Here is a 25,345-nt window from a genome sequence, read left to right as displayed (position 1 = left end):
GTTGATGTTGCTTGCTAACCTGATGACTTAGCAGACCCTAAAAAACCTTTTATCTGCAGAGAAATGAAATGCAAGGTGTGAAAAAAGCAAGGCGTTAAAGGTGTTTGAAGCAGTGATGAACCTTCTGGCTCCATTAAAAATGATATTACGTTAGCTAAAATGCTAACATTGAGGTTTTAAAATGCTAGTTGGTGACATCAGAGTGTCTCCATTCTTTGCATACAGTCTGTGGCTAATGCAGGTTCATCACTGCCTCAAACACCTTTAACGCTGCTTTTTCAGCATTCCTGTTTTCACACATTGCAGCTGCTTTGGTGCACATTTCTCCTCAGTGCAAGTTTTTGTTTTTTGGACGTGTGCATTATCTGGTGGGTGGTTGCTATGACAACAGCCTTATGTGCCTCCATCCTTTTCTAAGCTAACTTTTACACCTTAATAATTAGTCAAAAAGTCTGACATCATCTTACGTGATTAGTTCAAGGCTTTCTCTTCGTATCAGTATTTCTAGATTTGTCATTTTGTGACACGAGCATCATCGCCATCCTTCACTGATCTATTATTACCATCACACTCGTGAAAGCTTTTTTCTCCATCTGATGCAACCTGATGCTAATTTTGAAATGACAGAGCTGCAGGAGTGATTCTTTTAAAAATTCATGCAGCGGCTCTGTAATGATGCACACTCGTCTGCGCTTTATTACCACTACATTACATTTTTGTGAGATTTCGTGCTCCTTTCCAATAATCTTCAAAATGGAAACAGTAAAATTTATAATTCATGATTGTATTATAATTAATCAGAGACTGCAGTCATTAAGGAGAGCACGTCTCGGAGATTAGAAGCAGAAACAGAGAAATCAAAGGCTTCAGGAGCTCATTGGTATTCCAAGCACCTTAATCTGCGATGAGAAAGGAGGAACGGAAAAGAAATAAAAATGCTGACCTTAGTTAAACTTCATTCACTTTCAAGTGCTGGTACTTACTGTCAATGTGAAGTTCCATGCCTCCATTCACACTTTGTTTGATCTCAGTAAGAAATCTTTTGATGTACTTTTGGTCCCCTGATGGACTGTTGTCTCCCTGCCGTCCACCCAGTGCATGCTTGGAAGTGATGCATCCAAACAGCACGTTGGGATAAATGAATGAGAAATCTATTTTTCTGTGAAGTCCTGTTGTCGGACGTAGAGTAGAGGTTTCTGCCGCAGCTTCACTTTATTCCACGGTGAATTTTGAGGGAAGGAAATCTCAGAACTCAACAAAAATGCCAATGTAGACGGAAAAAAGTTGATTCTGGACGTAGTGTTTTCAGTCTCAGCTGACTGCAGGTTTTCCCAACCTTATATAAAGTACCTGAACTGCTCAGACACCCAGCTCTCAGCCAAAGCGCCCATGTCCCCAACTTTAAGCCTTAATACATTTAAAAATAAAAAAAAGACAAACTATCCCACGTACAGTTGTTATTAGGGATGCACCGATACCGATACTGGTATCGGGTATCGGGGCCAATACTGTATAATGTGTGTGTACTCATACTCGTAAAAGTTAACCGATACCATGAACCGATACCAACTTATTTCATTAATCAGAGGGTGGCTTGTCATTTCTGTTGTAGTTTTTTAGATTGGCCACTAGGGGGCCAATTATTATTTTATTTATTATTTATTTTATAATTTTTATATTTTATTATTTATTTAATAATAATTATTTTTTTTGTTTGTTTACAATATGGACACTCTGCAATAATTTAAAAGTTTATTTTATTCACAAACCTAATTTGTATTTGTTTTATTCCAAACAGAAGTGTTTATTTATTATTCTGAAAGCTCGAGACAATGCCAATAGTTCAGTGATATTTTGTAAAATTACAATGTGGAGACTCTGCAATAATTTAACAGAAATGCTTATTTTTCACTTGAAATTTTTTTGTTGTCATTTTTATTACGATTTTATTTTTTATCGGCAGGGAATATAATAAAACCTGTCTTCCAATTAATTGTATTTGTGTGTGTGTGGTAGAAGTATCGGTTTTTGTACTCTGTATCGGCAAGTACTCAGATCCAAGTATCGGTATCGTATCGGTTTGAAAAAAATTGGTATCGTTGCATCCCTAGTTGTTATATTATAAAGTGTAAATATGTTTGTTTGTTTTTTTTCTGGTGAAATTTTGGAGGCACGAGAGTCAGCACTGCACACTCAAGTGGACATTACAGGAACTGCAGTTTTTTGTACTTTTAAACTTCCTTTTTTTTCTTTTTATTGTAAAAACTCAATCCACGAAGACGAAATATATGTATCACTTAAACTGTAAAGTAATAGTGGAGTACTGAGGTAGGAACAATATCCTCATATATTAAAGCATTAATCAGCATTGCGTCATTATAATGGCAGGTTATCACATTGTTACCAGGATATATTTCTGTCTGCCTCACAGACGTGTGTGTTTGCACATTTTTACCCCAGTTCTAGCCTCTTGTTATCCACTTACTTATATTTGAGGGCTGTTGATACTAGGGCTGCCACGATTTGTCGACAAAATCGTCGACGACTAAGTCAATAGTCGACGCATCGTTTTAACCCTGTAAGATCCTGAAAGACGCTGGAATAAGTAGTAGGATTTAACAGGGTAATAACAGACTGAAACAGAAGATGGCAGCACTGCATGTACTGATGACGAAGTGGTACAGTCATCTCGGTAAGCTAATTGGCTAGTTAGCTGCTAACATTAGCGTAAACGGCGAGCTACTTACTCATATTGACAGCTGTAAATGTTACGTTACAGTACTGCAAAAAAAATGTTCGTCTTCAGTGGACTTTGTCACCAACAACTTGCACACATTGGCACACAATTTGGGGGCCTTTCGGTTTGTTGCTACAATCTGCAAATTTCACTAAAAGTTTAATAAACTATCATGTTGTCTTTATTTTTAGTTAGCACATACCTTAAACACTTCAACCTGTAAGCTAATGATAGTTTTAAAAGATTAGATGCATGCTGGTGCAATAAGCTGTAGTTTTACGTCCAATGGATGATGATCTGATTAGTCGATTAGACTAGTCGACTATCAAAATAATCGTTTGTGGCAGCCCTAGTTGATACAAGAGTGGGATGGATATTGGACATTACCTTCTTGTATCTTAAAGCCCTACTATTACCATAAAAACTATAAGAGAAAGCATTTCTAAAATGCACACATAAATGAAAAATATAAAAGCTGAAGTAAATATGAATTATCAACACGCAGGGCCCAGGATGTGAGAAATCCCAGTCTCTGGGGTCCACCGGTCACCCCACCTACCTCTGTGCAAACTGTGAATAAGTGTGAGGGGGAATCCTGTTCTGCAAAGCCAAATGTTTTTCCGAATATGTGAAAACTTGTTTCATTTGATTCCGTATTCATATTTAAATTGAGCGCTGACAGGTCATCATTAAGAATCTCATCAGCTAAAACAATTAGCCTAGACTCTCTGGGTGTATCCTACAACCAGAACTTAATGAGCTGCAGTGGATCGCAGCATGATGAATATGACATTAGTAGAGTGCCTGTGTAATAAAAGCGCTCAGCATGCAGCAGGAAAAGCCGTGATTCCCTCATTTCAACCGCATCAGCAATTCAGACAAACACAACAATCCAGCAGCACAGCAAGTTTAAATAAGAGCTGCTTGGCTTTTATGTTGTTGTGCAGCAATAATGAAATAAACTCATGTTGCTGCTTAATGTCCCTTTGATGTCTCCCTGTTGCACCAAACACACAATAACATAAAAATGGATGAAACATTAGCCGACACTTGATGATCAGTCACTCAGAGAATGTACTGTACAGGCTTAATAGGCTTAATATCCCAAATTAAATATAAAGCACGGTTGTTTCCCAGCCTCTGAAGTATTGAACCCCCTTCCGCTTCTATAAAAAATGATCGTTTTCAGCAGCAAAACTTATCACATATTCAATGATGAGCTTTATGCATTTAAAGATCTCGTAGTCTTTTTAACTAAATCCTTCCAAGTTGGAAAAACATAAAAGCATATCTGTAATGTTAGAGGTTCTGCTGTTCTCCTGCAGCCAGAACTGCCTCTCACTATTTTTTGGGTGACCACGGTTGGTGCAATCAATCCATTTAGTGCCCTTACTATATAACCACTGATGGTTTTTGCAGTCCAAAGGTGTTTGTTGTCATATTTTTAGCCACTAGCATTTTTAGCATTTACTCATTTAGGTGTCAGGTCTCAGCAGACAGATTATGGCATCAGTGAAGTGGACCTACCACTCCTATGTCGTCACTACTGTGTATTAATGTGTATGTCCAAAAACAAAAAATCCCCCACTGCAAGCTCGGGTCCTCAGCCAGAGGCCTGGGAGCTTGAGGGTCCTGCGCTCTACTGGACAGAGATCTCGGATGTTGTTCCTGGGATCTGCGGGAGCCACTCCCCTCGCTTTGGGGTCACTGCACCGAGTGCTGCGATTACAACGGGTACCTTCACCCTCCGCATCTTCTTGAGCTGCTCTTTCAGCCATTGGTACTTCCCAGGTTTCTCATGTTCCTTCTTCTTGATGTTGCTATCACTCGGTATCGCTACATCTATCACTACGGGTCTCTTCCTCTGCTGGTTCACAACTACACTACAATTCGTCTTGTGATTGGAAGGTTGCCGGTTCGAGCCCCGGCTCGTACAGTCTTGGTCATTGTGTCCTTGGGCAAGACACTTCCCCTACCGCCTACTGGTGTTGGCAAGAGGGGCCGACGGCCAATATGGCAGCCTCGCTTCTGTCAGTCTGCCCCAGGGCAGCTGTGGCTACAACTGTAGCTGCCTCCACCAGTGTGTGAATGTGAGAGTGAATGAATAGTGGAATTGTAAAGCGCTTTGAGGGTCTTGAAAAGCGCTATATAAATGCAATCCATTATTATTATTAATTATATCATCAGTTATATCGTTATTGCAAATTTTCAAATGTATATCGTGATAAATATTTTTGGTCATATTGCCCTGCTCTAGTGGCAGTAGGGATTGTCCAGATGTCACATCTTCTAGTAGACTTTCAGAGGATGCTTCACGTAGTCTTCGTAATCGGCCAGGAGGATCCAGGGTAGAGCTGTTATCTATTATCTCAGGTCAGCCGCTCTCGCACTCAAGGCCTTCAACGCACCAGTTGTTCTTGGGGTTTGGTGCCCAGTCTCAGAGGGTAGGGTTGATGATATCTCCCACCTCGAAAGTCAAGGAAACCACAGGACACATCCAAAAATGTTTCATCACACCGCTGGTAAAATGTTACCTTGGTGGTTAAAATTTAAACAGGTTAATGACAAAAAGTACCTTTAACCCATATCGCAAGCTCATCCCTAAACTAACCAAGTAGTTTTTAGTGTTAAACCCAATCTATTAAACACAAGCGCCTCAATGGGAAGTCAGATTTGTAAGTTATTATTCCAACACCCGTCTTCCAATGTTTCAACACTGATTTCATACTAAAGATATAAAGCAGCTGGTTTTGCCCTCGCATAACAGTGAGACGCACATGGTGTCTGAAAAAATGGTAAAACACAGCTCAGCACTACAATTAACTTTCTATTGACGTTGCTTTCACAGATGCCAGCCAGTGTTGGGGAGTAACGGAGTACATGTACCAGCATTACGTATTTAAAACACAAAATATGAGTAACTGTATTCCATTATAGTTACCGTTTAAAAAGGTGGTATTTAGAATACAGTTACTTTGTTGAAATAAATGGATTACACGGCGGTACTTCCCTGTTTCATATGTTAAGCTATGTCCTCTCTATTTTTGGTAATTCCACGCCGGTGGAAACCCAAACAAAACACACATTAAGAGGCTCTGATGTCTGTATCTCAATCTCGCGGCCCATGTCACCTCTACTTGTGCCCCGAATAGTGACGTGAAGAAATATTTTTAAAAATTATTATTCAAAAAATGATTTAATATGAAGGCAATAGGCAGAGTGTTACAGGCATAGCCCTAAAGAATGTACGAGCTGTCACGGAGCAGAAACGGGAGCTGGAAGCATGTAAATATAATAATAACCACTGCAGCCAAACAGAGAGCCTGACGAGCCCAGTTGTAAGTAAGCTATTAAGACTCGACTGTACACTGTGTTCGTGTTTTCCTCCGAAACAATAAGGTCCATTGCAGCAGCCTTTCAACGCCTCTCTCTGTCTCTCGCTAGCAAAGTTGACCCAGACAACAAAGTAAAGCTAGTTTTCAGCTACGAGCCCGACACGAACCCGACGTATTAGCCAGAGGTCCCTTTACTACGGTTTGGAGCCGCGGACCTGTTTTATATACGAGATCGCTGCAAAAAGTGCAGCCTTACCTAATGTCCACCTACTGTTACTCATTTATATTAAGATTTAAACATCTGGTTGGTGTTGGTGTGGAGAGTAACCTCCAGTAATAGTAATAAATCTCACAGCAATAGTTCATTCATGTAGTTGTAAAAAGCATGATGATATAAAAAGTAAATACATAAAGTAATCCAAAGTATTCAAAATATTCATCATATAATCTGTAGTGGAATACATTTTAGAGGTAACCTTCCCAACACTGATGCCAGCACATAATTGGACCACCACCACCTTAAGATTCTTCATATGTTTGTGCCTATAACCTCACCTCTGACTGTCTTTTCTTTATCTGTAGTCTCCACCAAAAGGAGCGACTATTCCATACCGACCCAGCCCGACTCCGGGAACTGTACTGCTGGCAGGAAACCAGGTAAGCTGTTGGAGAATGATGATAATTAACATCCTGCTGGAAATCACGTACCACTGTAAAGGTCCTTCAGATGAACCGTAACAGGGAGCAAAACATAAAATATGCAAGACGGCAGGAAAATGATAGATGGAGCAGACAGAACAAAATAATGCAGGTATCCAGTGATGAAAGTAGTATGAGAGTGGCAGAATAAAGGAAATGATTAATGAAGGCAGAACAAACAGATTTATAGACAGAGGAAAATCAGGTAACAGAAGGAAGCATGAAAGGAGGAGAGGCAGAGATGTTGGTGAGGGAGGCACGGGCGGACGGATTAATGGGTCAGATAGACGCGTAGATGAAGGGGATTTAGGGAGGTATGAAGAAGTGATGGATGTATGGGAGTACTGAGGAAGAGATGGAGGAGTGGACGGATGAGTGAGTCGATACATAATTTATTATTCAAGAATATGCTTTGGTTTGCAATTTCAGTGTCAGACAGAATACCCACATGGTCGCTTACCCTCTTCTGTTTTTTCCATACACAGTCATGTTTCCATCTTTTCAGAGGAGATCAAACTGCCTTACTTTAATTTCCTGGATGTAGACTAAACTTAATCTAGAACAGCAATTTCCTTCAAATGGCTCCACAGGCAACTTTTGGTCCTCACAAACTGAGGTCCCCGCAAGTCATTAAATAGATTTATGTCCCCACAACATCAGTAATACAAGTATGGATGTGTACACACACACACAGTCCACTTGCTAAGTTGTAGGGTGTAGGCGGCTCCTGTCACACCAGTTCAGTATGATAAGTATTCACTAGAGAAAACATTTGTCGCTGCTGGAGAGGAAACCTTGGTTTGTCTGTGTTTCGGTGGACACTGAATTTGTTGGATTGGAAAGTTTTCACCAAATTCTACTATATATGATTTTTATTTCCAGACCAGATTGTTATCTCTTCCAGGGAAGTCATGTGATCATCCATTTGATAGCATCCTTGAAAGGCTGGGGACGGATTTGAACAAATATGGGAACTGGTTGAACTTGATTCACTTTTAGATACAATCTGATTCTATAACCAGGAATTTGTGGAAAATGTTTTTTGTTCCAAAATAGGACAAAACTTTGCATCATGTAAGATCAGATGGACATCTATCAGGTCATTGGTGACCCATCTAGGGCTGTGATTAAGATATTGTTTGTTTGTAGCTGAACTTTTCCTTGTTTGAAACACCTCGTAATGGAAAACACTGGTGTCAAATATATTTGAGTTCAACTTAAAACTATCTTGTAGTTTCTATAAATTTGCCTTAGACATGTTTGGGCTGGTGAATATTACAAGGTCAGTGATCTCAAAATTAACTTTTCCTTCAAAGGTCTTAATATTTTTTACAAAATGTGCATGAAACACTTTATTTTGTTGTGACATCTTTTATTCAGGTAAGAAAAACAAGGTCACACAAATAGGATGCAATCTGCAATCGATGTAGAAAACCTGGAAAATGAAATTAGATGTTTGTCTGCAGACTCTTCTGACGGACCTTGAAGGTAATCAGTGGGAAGCCACCTCGTAGTTAAAACAAAACAATGGATTTGCTGACTTAAATATAATTTAAAGTAAAGATATAATAAGAAACGATGCTTTTTGCCTTCTTACCACTTATTCTGCTCTTCAGACTGCAGGGATTGATCGTCAGTATAATCACATCAAGTCCCATTTCTGACGATTACACTGTGGATCTTCAGATTAAACCAATAACTCATTTTAATAGATCACCATGTGGAACTGATTTAGGTAATTGTGTCATGGTGTTAGAGGATTATAGTCGTTGGAAATAAAATCTAGATTATTTACAGCCTAATAATGTTTCTAAACAAAAACAGTATATTTTACTTGTTTGCATTTGCAGAGTTTACAAATGAAACTAAAATAAATGCTCAGGATGCTGAGTGCCATAAACCCCGACCTAAACGTTCCTGCGTTTACAGAAAGTATTAATCGACAGAGAAAAACATGTTCTGGGTAGAAGTGGTTCGACGTTTAGCCCAAGGCGGCTCCAGTGTAAACACAGGTAGAGGATTTTATATCTTTCTAAGTTTCTTAGTCCTGGGGAAAGTCCCTGCAGTGAAATGACAGCTAGAAGCACGAGAAGCTTTGTGCCTCTGCTAGCTTAAGTCTGGGAGTCTCTTGGCCCTTTGTGAGTCACTAGAAACACATTTATGGCCCTTTGTGAGTCACTGTGTTACGGCTGTGTTACAAAATCTCTCTGTGTGTTTCTTTAAGCGTAACCCCAGAGATTCCCAGCGTACTGCAGTCACATCCTTCCTGTTTAACTCGTTGACCTTGTAAAGTTGTTCTTGTTGAGCTTGGATTACTCCACTGTTATTGACTCTTATCGACAAGGCACAAACTGGAAATGTGTTCGTCCAGATTTCTAAAGAAACTGAAGCTACAGAAACACAAGCAGCATTTTCATTCCTCAGAATCATCCAGATTCTGCTACATTTAATTTTTCATCAAACCCAACACACCAGAGGAAGACAAAGAAGATGCTGAGTCGGGGCTAAAAGCTCACAGGTCAGGCGGTGGTGACAACAAACATGCAGCCTTCCTGTGTGCTGATAGGTTGATTTGGCTTAGTGACAAAAACAGCTTCATGGTTTGTAGCATTTGGTAAAGAAGTGATTTATGAATATAAAACAAAGACTTCATGATAATCGACGTGATTGTTAAAACTGAAACAGCCTCAGAATTGCGAGCAAGATCATTTTGTTGTGTAATTTGTGTATTTTAGTAAGATAAGAGATAAGATAAGATAAAACTTTATTAATCCCTCGGGTGGGTTCCTCTGGGAAATTCGGTTTCCAAAAAAGCACCGACAGAAGTTACAGAGTTACAGAATATTATATATATATATATATACACACATATATAAATACAGAGACATATATAAATAAAATATACAAAGGGGATAAATAGAATAAATAGGAATAAAAATAAAAGTGAAATTGCACATTTCAAGTATTGAGGTCTATTGCACCATTGACTATTAACAGAAGTATTGCACAGTGAAGTGAAGAGGCACTACAGCTTAGTTGTTCCCCCCTCCTTTGTCCTCCCTCTCCCCTCCAGAGAGGAGTTAAACAGTCTAGTACAGCGGTCTCCAACCTTTTTTGCGCCACGGACCGGTTTATGCCCGACAATATTTTCACGGACCGTCCTATAAGGTGTCGCGGATAAATACAACAAAATAAAACTAGTACCGGTACCGAAAAAAAGAAGATTTATTCATAACACACGTGAAAAGACCCAGGAAAACCGAGTAAACGATAAAACGATAACAAAATAACGCTGAAAACCGATAAAAACCCTGAAAACTAGATATTTCACACCTGAGCCTCAACTCTCGCGGCCCGGTACCAAACGACTCATGGACCGGTCCGAGGCCCGGGGGTTGGGGACCGCTGGTTTAGTAGATATGCTGCTCTCATGCTTGCATACTTTAAGCTCCACAGAAATAATAAGTTCACTGATATCATTGAAGACTAAACGTGGATATTAACTGTTATGAGCCTGATATTTGTCACCCTGGTGTTGTTTTTGTAAACCAGAGAATTGAACTGAATGAAAGCTGAATGATCCAAATATTCTGACCTCGTTTGCCCCCAATTAGCACTTTCTGCTCAAGCGTAACGAAACCAAAGCAGAAAAATCTGCAACGATTTCTCCCTGTAGGGTTTTCAAAGTACCTTGAATTCTGAAAAGTTTTCAGAGACGAAAACTCTGATGCTTAATTGGTTGCAGAAATCTTGCTGTGTGCGCTCAGGCTCGACGGTGCATCGGAGCTTAGCGGCGCGCAGGTTGTCATTTGGTCAGTCCGAGACGTGCATCATTTTTTTCCCTAAGAGAGTGGCACAACTGAGATCTGTCTGTGCTTGGTCACACATCATTGGACTGCAGCACAGATTGTTTGGAGATTGACTTGGACGTCTCTCTGCGTAGTTGTCTGGGGTGTTTGGTTATTTGTGGATGAACTCTGAGGCGCTGCTGCAGTCGGCGGTGGGACAGTTTGTATTTCATCAACTCGAAACCCTAAAATCTCATGTAAAGTAAAATCGATGCTGAAGAAGATTCAATAAAACAAGGTCCTTTATAACTTTAGTGCATCACAGTTTTCCACCAGCGCTTTAGTTTAAGTGATTGCTTGTTATTCTGCACAGCTGCATATTTGAACAAAAGCTCAAGCTGAAACTTTTTGGTGATTTAATGAGAACTTCAGCAGCTGCAACAAGGCAATAATGAGTTATGTTAGGTCACACAAGTAACAAGAATAGATCTCACGTCCACACGGGGTCTAAAGAAACCCTTTCATGTCCTCAGTTTGATGTTTGGGGAAAGCTCGTTCACTATAAGCCAAGATCAGTGCGATTACTACCAGTGAGTCTCGTGGCAGGTTGCAAACTTTAGACACAATTATGACAGGATCTTAGGCTACGTTCACTCTGCAGGTCTTGATGCTCAATTCAGATTTTTTGATCAAATCCGATTTTTTTGTCTGCTCGTTCACACAACAAATAAAATGTGACAGCAAACGCGCTCTAGTGTGAACCCTCAAAGCGGCCACATGCGCAAAAGAAGACGTCACACACAACACGCTCTGTTTAGACCCAGAGCAACAGTATTGTTTGACTGATGGAAATTAATATAAAGACTTCAGACTTCACGTTTCCCAATTTTTGCTTTAAGTTATTTTGTTATTTACATAATAATGTAAATAACCTAATAATGATCCTTATTGCTGTTTTAGAGGAGCGCTGCTTCAAAGGATAGCTGCAGATTTCTGTCAGAATCTGCAGATTATACAGAACAAATAAAATGTTCACGTTTCTCCAACGTTGTCTTCCCAACAGTTTCACTGGATGGTCAGGAAGCGTTCGCAATGTCTTCTCCGGCGCTGATAATTAGCGTCAAGTCTTGTGTCAGTGACGTAAAAGACGGATTTAATGCGACATGACCATCAAACAGCAGCTTTCTAAAACATCAGATATGTATCGGATTCAGCACCACATATGAAAGTGACCCAGATCAGATTTGAAAATATCAGATTTGTGCCGTTCACACTGTCACACCATGATCGGATAGATGGTCGCAGAGGGTCAAAAAAATCGGATTTGATGCGCTTTCACCTGCAGTGTGAACGTAGCCTAAGATTAGCTTGTCGGACCTCCGGTCACAACATTACGTTCATTCAGTTTTATTTTTTATACCTGCAAAGACAAAAATGATGGAAGCCCAACAAGCTAACAGTAGAGAGGAAAAACATCCCTTTTAACAAGGAACGAATAATAAAAACAAAGACAGAGACGGTTCATTTACCAGGTGATTAAATTAGATGGAAAAATCAAGATTAGTTGTAAAAAAAATTTGAGAATAATGGAATCAAATCATTTTACAAATACTCCATTAATCACAGCCTTCAATAACCAAACACGTTTAAAAGTGTGGAGCTGTGAGTAACAGACAGAATCTCAGACTGCAGCGTTTTTGGTTGTTTTGTACACATGCGTGTGCGGGACGCGTCAACGCTTCAGTACATGCCACTTTATTTCACTACAGTCTACATGACATTAGTACTGCAGAACCATCTGCTTCACTTTCCACCTCATTTACAACAGAAAGAGGCCGGGGCGCTGTATAAGAGCCAAGAACCAATCATTAGCTGGCGTGAAATATTAATATTTTAAACAAATGGCGCTATTAGTGCTGCGTAGCAGAGGAGTAACATTTAAACGTCTAGTTGGGCGATCGCACACGCCACTAAAGCGTGACGTCGCTGTTCCGTTTCATGTGTTGCTTCTCTGGTTTTCATCGTCGCCACCTTGAGCCGGCCGTTAGTGTGGGGGGAGGGGGGGGGCTATAAAAACAAGACTGATGCAGATTTCTGCACTCAAATTGCTTCTCTGTGATTTGTCGTTTACACAAAGATGTCTTTGTACATCATTTATGCCTCTTGCACCTTGAATTTTCCTGTGCGTGGAAAAGACAAACAGACTTTCTTTACTAATAACTAAAACGAGTCGTTTCAGTGCATCTCCAGGCAGTTTGGCCTTTGGAGACTGTCTCAGCGGTCCGACAGCATCGGCACACCTTTGGCATCACGCTGCCGTGTGGCAGTTTTCCCTCAGAGAATGATAAAGTATTTATTCTGCTCCACTTCATCTTCTCATCTTCTCATCTAGCAGTAAATGGGAAACTAAATGAACTCTTGATCGTTTATTACTGATTTCTGCTTCTCGTTGCAGAATCACATGGAAAACCTGTTTTTGTTACTTGTTCTGTGCATCTGGTCTTTCCTGTCTTTACCTTTGCTTTTCAAAATGTCTTACAAATAAATACACAATGACTCTGAGCTCCTGCAGCAGCAGAAGAAACACTTATGTAATCAGCTGAGTAACACTGCTCTTCTTCACACGATGAAGAAAATCTTCTAGTTGTTTTTAAGGACACTCGGCCACATTTTTCTTATTAAATTAACACAATTATTGCTGCTTTTACAGTTAGTGAGACATTGTTGGTATAACGCTTTCATAAGTAATAATAATTGTTTGTTTATATGGTAAAAGCTGGGATCAGTTTCAGTTCCTTTAATAGTCTCATGAGGTGCATTACTTTAATTTCTGGGGAGATTTGAACCAGCTTGACATTAGTGTGTAACAGTGTCCACGCTGCATGCCTCACACAGGTTTAGCTGTACGTCGAACAGCTGTGGCAATAAAGGATCGAGCCGCTCTGCAGTCTCCAGGTTGTTCATGTTTGATCAGTTCTGAGCTCTAACCGTGGCGTTGACTCTGCTTGTGTCTCTCTGTGCCGGCTGAAGGTGTTCGAGGCTTCAGACTTTGGCTCTCACCCCCTGTTCTCAGTGGCACAGGGAGGAGTGGACCTGCAGCAAGTGAGTATGGCCGCCTGGGGGCAAGGGTTGAGGGTCAAAGGTCACTGCATCACTGCCTTTGTTTCCATCTACCAACGAGCCGCTTCGACTGGAAGCTGGGTTGGAAAGATGGAAACGTTTAGAGCTGCAGTCAGCTGCTCCAGACTGAAATGTGTTCACTATACGATGTAATGAGAAGCCCTGCAAACATTTGTAAAAATTTAATGATTTCATTTTGCGAGTACAAATATATACACTGCTCAAAAGATTAGAGAACATGTGAAAACACATCTATCAGCACTGATATGGACTCAGCGTTAGGAATGAAAGGACCTGCAGAGCTCTGAAAATCAAAGAGATGATGCATCAGGCTAGTCACTGCAGCAACTCGAAACGCTACTCAGCAGTTTGTCCACGTGCTTGTCTTGTATGCTTGTCTGAAAATGGCGGCGCACGCTCCTAATACGATGAACGGTGTCCTGGGGGAGGTCCTCCTAGATCAGGACAGTCTGAGGGGCAACCTGGTGACGTCCAAGGGGATTTAGATTTAGATCAGACGAGCCTGAGGGCCATCGGTGGCATTGATTCCTTCATCCTCCAGGAACTGCCTGCACACTCCACATGTCGTACACCAGGAGGAACCCAGGACCCACTGCACCAGCGCCATACCTGATGGCAGTCAGGGTGCTGCTGCCTGGCCTGTACAGGTCTGTGCGTCCATCCATGACCATCGCCGATCCACCACCAAACACTCTGAACGATCTTACAGACATCATAACGTTCTCCATGAGAGCGTTCCACGTGTGTCACGTGTTCTCAGAAAGAACCTGTTCTCATTTCTGAGAAACCCAGGGCATCTACTGTGGACCTGCCACTGCTGGTATTCTACGGCCAACTGGGCTCTGTAGTCCCGGGCAGTGAGCACAGGGTCTACTGATGGCCCTCAAGACACAAGACACACCTTCATGAAGTCTGTGTCTGATTTAGGGCTGCCACGATTAGTCGACTATCAAAATCGTCGACGACTGATTTAATAGTGGACTCGTTGTTTGAAGCTTTGTAAGATCACAAAAGACGCAGGAATAAGTAGTAGGATTTAAGAGTGTAATAACGGACTGAAACAGAAGATGGCAGCACTGCATGTACAAGGATGCCAGCTGCCGTTAAACCCCGAAGAAGAAGAAGCTGTGTCCCAGAATTCATAGCGCAGCCCAGCTCAGTTTCCAACAATGGCGGCAGCTAGTTAGTTTTAATATTACTCTTATTATTCTTTCTGGGTCACAAAATAAACGTTTAACATATTTTCAGGCGAGAATGTAGCTGTGTAAACCTCAAATATCTGCTCAGTTTATCAAGACACCACATATTTTCAAAAGGGCTCCGATGTTTTCGGAGACGTCTGTTAGCCACTAGCTCGATAGCTAGCCGGGGGCTAGGCTCACTAGAGCCGTGAGAACACCGGACTCCCGGCAAATCGTTTTCAAACCCACCGCCGTCTTTCGCTACTCAGGTTAAACATGATATATAAGTCACTTAGATAACTTAAAAATGTTATTGTTTGGCTTTTTTTGGTATTTTATTTGTTCCTGAGTAAATCTGTTTGGCTGAGATTAAAGTTATAGTTTTTACACAGCTGAATAAATGTCAAGCAGACAGCTGATTATCAGAAGTGTGAGATGCTGGAGAATTTACTCCGGTGTCCTGTTATATTTTAGATAGCAAGGAGTTTATTAAACTTCACCAAAACAATCTGCAAATTTCATTAAAATTTAATAAACTATCATCTTGTCTTTATTTTTAGTTAGCACAGACCTTAAACACTTAAAGCTGTAAGCTAATGATAGTTAGAGCAGATGCTGCGGGTGCAATAAGCTGTACGTTTTACGTCCAATGGATGATGATCTGATTAGTCGACTAATCGCAAAAATAATCGGTGACTAGTCAACTATCAAAATAATCGTTTGTGGCAGCCCTAGTCTGATTGTTTGGTTAGAGACGTTCACACCGGTGGCCTGCTGGAGTTCATTTTCTTGGGCTCATCCTGTTTCTGCACGGTTGAACCTGCAGCCGTGTCCCACAATCTTTAGGAGGACGTCTACTGAAAATACATACAGTGGTGTGAGGGAGGTGGCTGGCCCTCCCTGAGCCTGCTTCTTTTGCAGCACCCAGTGCTGCTCATGAGAGATGACCTGTCGTTGGAGGATCAAGACCTTACAAATATAAAGTCCCTTGGGTTGGGCTGCAAATACTAGAAGAAAGTAGTAGGAGTAGAAAAATCTGACTAAAGTAAAAGATTTGACAAAGTTCAAAGAAAAGTTCATAGAATATACAAGTTCCTGAAAAACTCTTTCAAGTGTCTTTGTTTGCAAAGTCCTCAGTTTGCTGTTTTATATAATTCTGTTCACATAACTCGAATGTTTCTCAGGATAATTATGTCGTTTTTCAGCTGCACTCAATTTGCAGATCAAACCCCTTCTTCCCATTCGGTCCTCATTCCCCACACAATGCAAACGCTTGCCTCCTATTTATTCAGATTCTTGCTTAAATGGTTCATCGCCAGCACACGCCAGCGCTTTGTTTCAGTTTTCGCTCTAAATCAATGGATCTTTTTGTTTCGGTCAGTCGTGCGAGGCAGGTAAACAACCGCCTCCCTCGGGCCGGGAGCGAGCCAAAGGACCTGAATTCAATCACGCTGCAGCCGACGCTGGCATCGTAAAAACAGATGGTCAGTGCGGTCAAGGATGCCAGATTAACACCTCTGCACAGAGGAGCTCAGCAAACATGAATCTTCTTTTTCACATTGAAAGCAAACAAAATGCAGGCGCACGAGAGCCAAGGCTGAGCGAAGATGAATGCCGTGGAGAAAAAGTAGAAAACAGGCAAAGAAAAACACGGAATCGAGGAGGAAAAGAGAAGTGACGAGACGGGAAAAAATAAGTGCAGGGAAGGAGAGGGAAAGATAAAGAGACGAGCGGGGATGCCGAGCAGCTCCTCCTGGTGAATTTAATGGCCGTTAACAGCTGAGAGGGGTCGGCCTACTCGCTCTCGGTGCTTTCACCTCCCAGGAAACTCATCCGTTAAGGAGTTTTTCCCCGACTCATTGTTTGCTCTGAAACACAAACGAAGCAGGAGCCTGTGAAACGGCTGTTGGCTATAATTGCGAGGATGGATTGGGGAATGCACGGCTCATTTTTTATGTGCTTGTATCCTAGAGGGCTGCCATCAGGTCCACAGTCCTCAAACAGGCTTAAAAGTGGCTTAATGAATGCAAAACATACAGCAGGTGGGATGCTATCAAAAGCACAAACACTCAATACAGCCTCATTATTCTGATGCTCAATAACAGCTGTGCTGAACAGAGCTCCACGGTGTGTGGACGTGCTGGATATGTTGAGTACCACAAACTTCCCTGAGACACTAATGGAGTCTCAGATATGTTAATTAACAACATTCCTTCATTAAGTTACTCGTAAACTCGATGCAAACATCACCGAGTTCCCTCAAAGAGCGTTTGCTGATGCACATTAGCTCCAATTAAATGTCGTTTCTAGGAGACGGACGCACACCTGCAGTCTGGCACGTTAAAGCAGCTCGCCTGCAACAAAGCCGCAATTTTAATCACATTCACAGGAAAATATCACGTCTCCAGCAAAATACCTTAAAAACACAGGTATTAATAATAACCATGATGCCTTCATTCATACAATAATAAAAGAAATAGTGCAGCACCATTGGGGTTGAGGTTGAGGTCTGGAGATTATGAGTGGTGCCTCGCGACCGGCGGTCATTGTCTGAGCAAGCAGAGGTCTTTACATCGAAGCGGGTTTCAGGACTTCAGGGTTAACCCTGCGTGCACATCACCATGGTAACTTATGCAGCTAACCTGCTCTAGAGCAGGCTGCGTTTGAGATCAGAGACCAGCGGGGGTGAAATCGTTGTCTGCTGACCAGTCAGTTTGCTTTTACAGACCTGTGAGCACAGACAGGCTTTGTCTGTCCTTCTTATCAGTAAGAAAGATCAAGAAATGTGGTTTTATAGATTTAATATATCCATCCATCCGTTCTCTTCCGCTTATCCATATTGGGGTCGCATCGGGACCGGAGCCTTTCTCAGAGTTAATATCGTTTTGGGGGTTTCTTTGTTTTCCCCGTTGGCTGCAAGTAATTTTAAAACAGTTGTATTTCCTGCTCTGGACCTGATGTCATATTTGTAGTAGTCCGAGGATAGATTTGAATTCTAGTTTTATATTTATCCTTGATTAAAAACACAGGTGTGATATTAATTTGATGGAGTAAATGTCTGTTCTAACGACAGTGTGAAGGCTCAGGACCTTCAGACAGGCTTTGTAACTGTAACACACCTTTCCCCGCCTCACCTTATTTACCGTTTTTAGTAACAGTATTTGTTTGACCGCTGAGCCTCGTTGTTGCTGGATGTGTTGAACCCGCCTCGTGACCCAGGAGTTCAAGTTATTCTTGACTTTATGTTTTGCTAACAGCACCTGCACCGTGCAGGAAGTGAGCAGATAGCAGATTTTGGCCATTAATCTCTCCTAAGCTGTTTTAGGACAGCGTGATGAATAGTCTGCGAGCTGGCAGTACATCAGCCTGTAGGTCAGGTCAGCTTTATGCAGTTATGTTAAATCCACTTTAATGTGTTTGGGTTTGTTGTGTGACTGTAACTGAAATTATGTGACTTACTGATCTGAGCATAATTTCTTATCGTCTTGAAGTGTATCCAGATATCTCACGTGTTCTCGTGCATAAATCAAACCTACAATCTGATGAAATTTTGCGCCTCTTCTACGAGTTTTTCCCCCGGTGAGCGCTGGTGCATAAATAGCTTCATGTCAAGGGCGCGGGTGTTCAGACTAGACGTAAGGGTCTGAGGTCAGTTTGTTGCGGCTCGTGTGTCGCCGTCATTAGCCAAACGTCCTTCAGCCAGACGCTGAAGCCGCCATCGCTGCTCGTGTTGGTTTAAAAGCGGCCTCGGGCCACGTTGCTTCTACATTTACAATTCTTTCATCCAGCAGAGCCTCTGTGAGTGATTATCTGAGGGTGTGACTGCAGCGGCTCATGGCTTCATAAAAGATGCACACGTCCCCTCTCAGCGTTTTTAAATGTCGTCACCTTTGCCTTTGAAACCCAGATCCACAGTCGGCAGCGTCTGCCCGACAAAGCTGAAAACCTCGTGGAGACAAACACACGGTAACCTCGGAAAAGCAATTTAGTGGGATGAACTTCTCTTTTCTTGTTTGAGCTGAATGGAGTGAAAACAAGCTCGGCTGCTTCAGTGTAAAATGTTCTTCTGACTCGAGGTAAATTGAAATGATTACCAGAATAAATGAGTTATTGAGAGTTCCCTCAGCTCATTTAGTCGAGTTTTTTTATTTTCAAATATCATTTTTATGTTCTCGGGCTTCTCGACATCCAGTTTTTCAGATTTTAGTCAGAAGAAACTGCTGGTGGTGTGAAAGTGCTGCATCTTTAGCAAATGGTGAATGATCTCCTTGTTTCTTAATCGGGAAAAGGATTCAAGCCAAAATCAATCGTAATTAAGCCGTGAAACATTTAGAATAAAGTCCCTGGGATCAGCGCGAAGCATGAAGTCACTCAGCAGGTCGTGTTGTGTGTTAGAATTTACCATTGTTGTTCTTTGCGTGTCTTATTCACATTATAAGAAATGTTTAAATCTGATATTAAAGTGGATTTATTCAGCTTGGACGCCCACGTTTGTGAATGAAATAACTTGAGAAGAAAGTCACAGTTGATGAACCATAAGTGTGTCAGGAGGCCGAGACAACAGCAGCTCAGCCCACCTGTGGTTCAGACCTTGAGCTTGTGAGGGGCAACCAATCAGAAGAAAGTTTGCGTTAAGGGGGAGGAGCTAAAAGAGCTCTGTGTGATTGTTTTTGATCACCAGCAATTTGAATGACAGACACCAACTCGCTTTGCTAACTAACGACCGAGCGGCAGCGCGTCACAGACAGGACGTGGAGAAGGTTTGCCTTCAAAGTAAAAGCTCGGGCCTCAGCCTGAAACCAACACATTTCAAAAGGAGCAACTTTTACTTTGAAGAGAAATCGTCTCTGTTTTCAGTTGGCATCACGTTCTTCGTTTGCTGAGCGAGTAGGTGGCAAATGTTTGCAGATGAGCCTGCGTCTTCCATATAAACTAGAGGTAACCATGGCAACCTGTTAGTGACCAAAGCAGTCACAAGGAGGGTTTTGACAGCTAGCAACAGCTAGCAACAGCTAGCAACAGCTAGCAACAGCTAGCAACAGCTAGCAACAGCTAGCAACAGCTAGCAGACGCTCCCCAACTGCATGTCTGTTGTTCTGAAAGTAAAACTACCTGTAAATGTTTTGAAACAGCGTCTTTGACACGTTGTTGTGTTGGAGCTTCGCCACAGCTCTCGTGTATCGTCCCGGCTGTGTGCTTGTACTAAAACTGCAGTAAGTAAACGGACGATTATAAAGAAGCAGAACCCAAAACAGAGAATCTTTGTGAGCCACTGATGTGGAGACAGATCCACGCTGGCAGCAACACACACAGGTTAAATGGGATAAAAGCTTTACATGGACCAAGTTAGCCAAACTAAGCTCACTGACTTCGCTGCAGATCAGCTGTTTGTCCTCAGAGACACAGAGACAGCGTGGCTCACAGACAGGATGACAAATAGGACTCTAGAAACAACACAAGTCTGCGAAGTAGAACAGAAGAGCACTTTACTCCATCACACTGACAGGCCTGCACGCCAGCTATAGCTAAGTGGGGTGGGTGTGTGTGTGTGTGTGTGTGTGTGTGTGTGTGTGTGTGTGTGTGTGTGTGTGTGTGTGTGTGTGAATGCATATTGTTTGTCAGGCTCACAGCCTTGGGAACGTCAGTTCAAACAACACTAGCTAGCGGAGGCTCCATGGGACGGATGGGAGGAGACACGGAGGGATGAAGTGACAGGTGGGGGGGTGGGGGTGAGACGAGGAGACTGGGGGAGGAGAAATGAAGAGAAATGTTTTTGGTAACATATCGATAAAAAGATGTCTACCATCGGAGGCACAGTCGCTCTGCTTTGGTGTGTTTTTGCCAATCAGGAGTGACATCAGTGTCAGTTTTCCTGTGAAGAATATTATCAGAATATTGTTACTTACATACGTGATTGATGATCGATCAGATCTTTTACACTCCTCTCATGACAGTTAGGTCCACTGATCAGCAGCTTCCTGATTGGCTCGTACGAATGACCGGACAGTCTCAGTCGCAGCTCCGAAACTCTTGAATCGTCTCCGTCCTCACGTTATTTCAGAGTTTTCTGCAGGATGTCAAAGTAAAGTTACAAAGTTTTAATCGCCAAAGAGTAAAGAGTTGAACGGTAACTGTGGACTCGTCCTGCAGAGTGCAAAGCATGACTTGATTTGTTTTAATCAGAGAAAGTGATCATTACTGGTTAAGATGTGGCCACAAATCATTCAGAAGAACCAGGTACTCATCACGTGACTGTAGGGAGGAGATGGCAGGAGAGTACGAAGAAAGACGCAGAAAAGGATGTGAAGGAATGTTTGAAACGAAGAGGTTTTAGAGAAAAGAGCTGTGATGGAAGAAGAAACGGAGGGAGGGTTAATGCAGAGTTCAGTGTCAGCGTGAGGAGATTAACGCCTTTAATTCATTATTAAGGCTGCAGAGAGAGGAAGAGGAGGCAGTGACAGAGACGAAGAGGATTCGTATACTGCGTTTGTGACGAGTCACATCATGATTGCGTCTCTCGCTCTGGTGACAAACTCGTCTGCAGTAGTCATGGAGTCATTTCTGGGATTAAACGTTAATCTTTATTTCGAGATTGCAGCTGTGAGGATTTCTCCGGTGGGATAATTAGCTGTGATAACGTGTTTGAGATGTGGCATTAAGCATGTTTCAGTGAGAGTAAACAACGAGTTTTAGAGGAAATTAGTACGAAGCTTTTAAGTAAATGCAGGTAACGCAGGAAAAGAGGTGCTTAAAGCAGTGAAATCTGGATTCCCGAGTGCCGTGTGGTCATAGATGTTACCAGAAAATGTGCCATCGTCAGATTTTAGCTTCAAAGAGAAGAAGACAGTTTAGTGTTTCTGTGCAGGTCCATAGTCTAAGGAGCTTGGAAAGAAAAGATGTTTCACCTCTCATCTGAGAAACAGTCTTGGCACTGAAGAAGTCCAGTCGCGTAGACACTTTAGTCGAGTTTCCCTTCATGATGATGTGCGTTAGATCCTCAGCGCTCAGTGGAACTGGAAAGCCGGAGTCGTCCCCACTGAAAAATAAAAACTGCGTCTGATTGTAGCGTCATTGCCTTATAACTGAGGGGACTGTTCCTGCACCTCAACGGGAACGCTTCACCGGTAAAATAAGCTAATAGGTGGCGTGATTGCACAGGAAGTGTATCCCGTCACAGTGGAAATGAGCTGCGTCCCACTTTCTTCCAACGATCCATCAGATTTAGACGAGTAACGTGCGTCTACTCCGGTGTGACCTTTCCCTCTCTTGGCTGTCTTTACTGGAGATGACAGGTGTCACTGCTCCGCTTGTGAGTGATCGGCTGTCAGAGGAGCTTTTTTTTCCTCACAGGTTGAACTTCACGCTCTGAAACAGCCTGAAGCAAAGCAGGATTATTATGTGAAAGATGCGCTGACAGCTTTGAAAGATGTGACCACAGCGCTACTCTTAATTTGCCTCCATGCAGTTGGAGGCTCCGGCTGTTTGTGCGGGGGAGACTAGCATCAGTTGTAATTTGTGTATTTGAGGTGTAGTGAGCATATTTGCATTTGTGCAATAAGTACTAATACACTTCAGTACAATGAGTCTTTACTAAAAACAAAGGACTATAGCTTTACAAAGACTTACAGTTGCCCTAAAGTCGGGCGATATGTCAGATTTTTCCAGCCAACATTCATCTGTCCAAGAAACAACGATAGGTGATGTATCCATGCAGGTGACTTTTTGATGGGCGAAGCAATGCAATCGTGCACGGACTGATTTATTTATTTAGAACAAAGAAGTCCAAACATGGAGGAACTAGTTGCCAAAAACCCCCCAAAGTCGTCAGTTTGGGATTTCTTTGGCGCTAAACCGGATGAAAGAGGCAAAGCTGCTGCTGTGCAGACGTACAGCAGCAGCAAACTCAAACACGACTAACTTGCACGAGCATTTAAATGTTCGCCGTCCAGCTGAGCATGCTCGGCTATCACCAGCTTTCCATCAACAAGCTCAAGAAAAGCTTTTCACCAGCAGAATATCCAAAGTGCTTTTACTAAAACGGTTAACTATGAAAAGGACGGCCCCAGGTGCACGCTGGCTGTCTCTAAATATCTGTCAAAGGAAGTGATGTCGTTTCATACCGTGGAAAAGGAGCCATTTGTCGAGGTGCTGAAAACTTTTGTCGAGCAGCACATGCTTTCAGGACGGAAATATTTAATCATGTAATGCAGCACTATTCGTTTTCTCCATTGACTTCTTCTCTTAGCTTCAAACAACATTATTAGCAAGCTTACTGCTGGGTGAAAGAAAGATCGGCGATGGTCAATAAGTTCGTCCAATTGCTCAGCCTTAACGCACACACCTATAACACGTCCATTTCAAATGTACCTTTCAATTCAATTCAATTCAATTTTATTTATATAGCGCCAAATCACAACAAAAGTCGCCTCAAGGCGCTTCATAGATACAGAGAAAAACCCAACAATCATATGACCCCCTATGAGCAGCACTTTGGCGACAGTGGGAAGGAAAAACTCCCTTTTAACAGGAAGAAACCTCCAGCAGAACCAGGCTCAGGGAGGGGCGGGGCCATCTGCTGCGACCGGTTGGGGTGAGAGAAGGAAGACAGGATAAAGACATGCTGTGGAAGAGAGACAGAGATTAATAACAGATATGATTCATATCATCCTTTGTGTCCGATGTTGTATTTTTTAAGTATTCCTACACTGACCAATGAGCTGCTTGCATGGAGTCACGTGACTCAGTCCATCTGTAGCCTCAACTCGCCTAAACTTCAGACAGCAGAAGAAAAATGATGCCCATCCAAAGATAAGCTTTTATTCCTAAAAACTGTTTCTGATTGGAGAAACATGTTACCGTGGTTACAGCAGTTATTCTGGTGTACAGCGAGGTTCGTGGACGAGGCTCTGTGGGCGTCCACGGAGCGCTCCAGCAGAGCATCGGCGGCTGACTGAGGAGCTTCTTAAATATCGGCGCCGACATCCTAAAAGGAGGAACAAAGTTGCGTCAGTCGGACGTTCTCTGCAGTCGTCTCCTGCTCGGAGCAGACTCTTTCTGCTGCGTCTCTCATTCATGATGCATAAATATTTATATGGTGCTTTCCGTGTTGGACCCCGCATGGACCATTTGCATTTGGTAGACTTTCAGGTTCACAACGGTGTATAAATATCAAGCAGAGACGTGACAGCATCCAGGCAGAGCTCACACGGGTCCATCACTCTTATAGAATCAGAGTCTGTGGATCCTCCACATCCCTGAGTGCTGCCAAGAGGAGTCAAGAGTTCAGCAGCACAGTCTGAGATCTCTTATATAAGGTTGGTCAACCTCAGGGAGACACACAAGCGTCTCTGCAGAGTGTCTCGAATGCATCCACACACACACCGCCGCCCCTGCAGCCGTCTCATGCTCCGCCTGTGGACGCGCTGCTCCTCTTTGAAGTTCAGTGAGGGATTTGGGAAGCCGTCTGCAAACTCCTCGAGTCCTGATGTTGGACAGATAAAACACGGACTGGATGATCGAGGGAAACTCGCTTTCATAGTCGTGTTTTCAGTAACTCCGAGCATCACGACGCATTAATCCTGACGGCGTTTCCCTCTGTACTCGCAGAAGACGGAGGAAAAGACCTTTAACTGACAGGCTTTTCGGGGTCTTTGAATTGGTTTACGGGCTCCGGAGAGATTGGAAAATGTCAACGTTTTTCATCAACTGCTTTTTATTATGAGCAAAAGCTTCTCTGTATCTATATTAAAAATCTTCAAGGATTTAAAAATAAAAGGTGACGCAGGTGAGAGTGAAGGTTTGGTTTCAGGCACAGAAAATACAGAAACTCGTGCAACAAAGGAATTTATAATCACGGCAAAACTATCAACTTTAATAATAATAATAATGGATTTTTATAAAGCGCTTTACAATTCCACTATTCATTCACACACTGGTGCAGGCAAACCACAGTTGTAGCCACAGCTGCCCTGTGACTGACAGAAGCGAGGCTGCCATTCGCGCCATCTGCCCCTCTCACCGGTAGGCGGTAGGGTAAAGTGTCTTGCCCAAGGACAGAAAGAGCTGGGGGATCGAACCAGCGACCTTCTGGTTACAGATGAGCTCCTCAACCCCCTGAACCACGGTCGCCTTTGACAACGAATGGAGATCTAAAAGATGGATCAAATGCAGAAGGTATGGAGCTGCTGCTTATCCAGGTTGGGGAACCAGCATGGTCAGCAGAGAAGTCCAAACCTTCCCATCCTTGACCATCACCTCCAGCTCATCGGCTGAGATACTGAAGCGTTTCTAAGCCGGCGAAAATACTTCATTTCCAAAGAGAGACCTTAAAAAAAGTGCTACAATTTTCTTACAACTTTTAAGGAAAATCATAAATGATGCACGATATGTTTCAACACAGCTGCTGCAGAACTTAATCTACAGCTTTCACTAATCAGAGTGAAGACGTCTGATCGCTCTAAATGC

General features: G+C 42.5%; 1 protein-coding gene across 1 annotated transcript in view; it reads left to right on the top strand.

The window, feature by feature from the left end:
• The window catches only part of pcbp4 (poly(rC) binding protein 4), a 197,838-nt gene that overhangs the window by 142,394 nt on the left and 30,099 nt on the right, over window positions 1–25,345 (top strand). The window contains exons 9-10 of the mRNA XM_087841137.1: window positions 6,655–6,729; window positions 13,590–13,661. Coding sequence (XP_087697263.1) covers window positions 6,655–6,729; window positions 13,590–13,661 — 147 coding nt within the window. The remainder of the gene's footprint in view (window positions 1–6,654; window positions 6,730–13,589; window positions 13,662–25,345) is intronic.

This window comes from Neolamprologus brichardi, chromosome 5 (genome assembly GCF_056152115.1).
Source record: "Neolamprologus brichardi isolate AB-2024 chromosome 5, ASM5615211v1, whole genome shotgun sequence".
NCBI lineage: Eukaryota > Metazoa > Chordata > Actinopteri > Cichliformes > Cichlidae > Neolamprologus > Neolamprologus brichardi.
The sequence above is the reverse complement of the archived record's forward strand: the minus strand, read 5'-3'. Positions and strand labels throughout refer to the sequence as shown.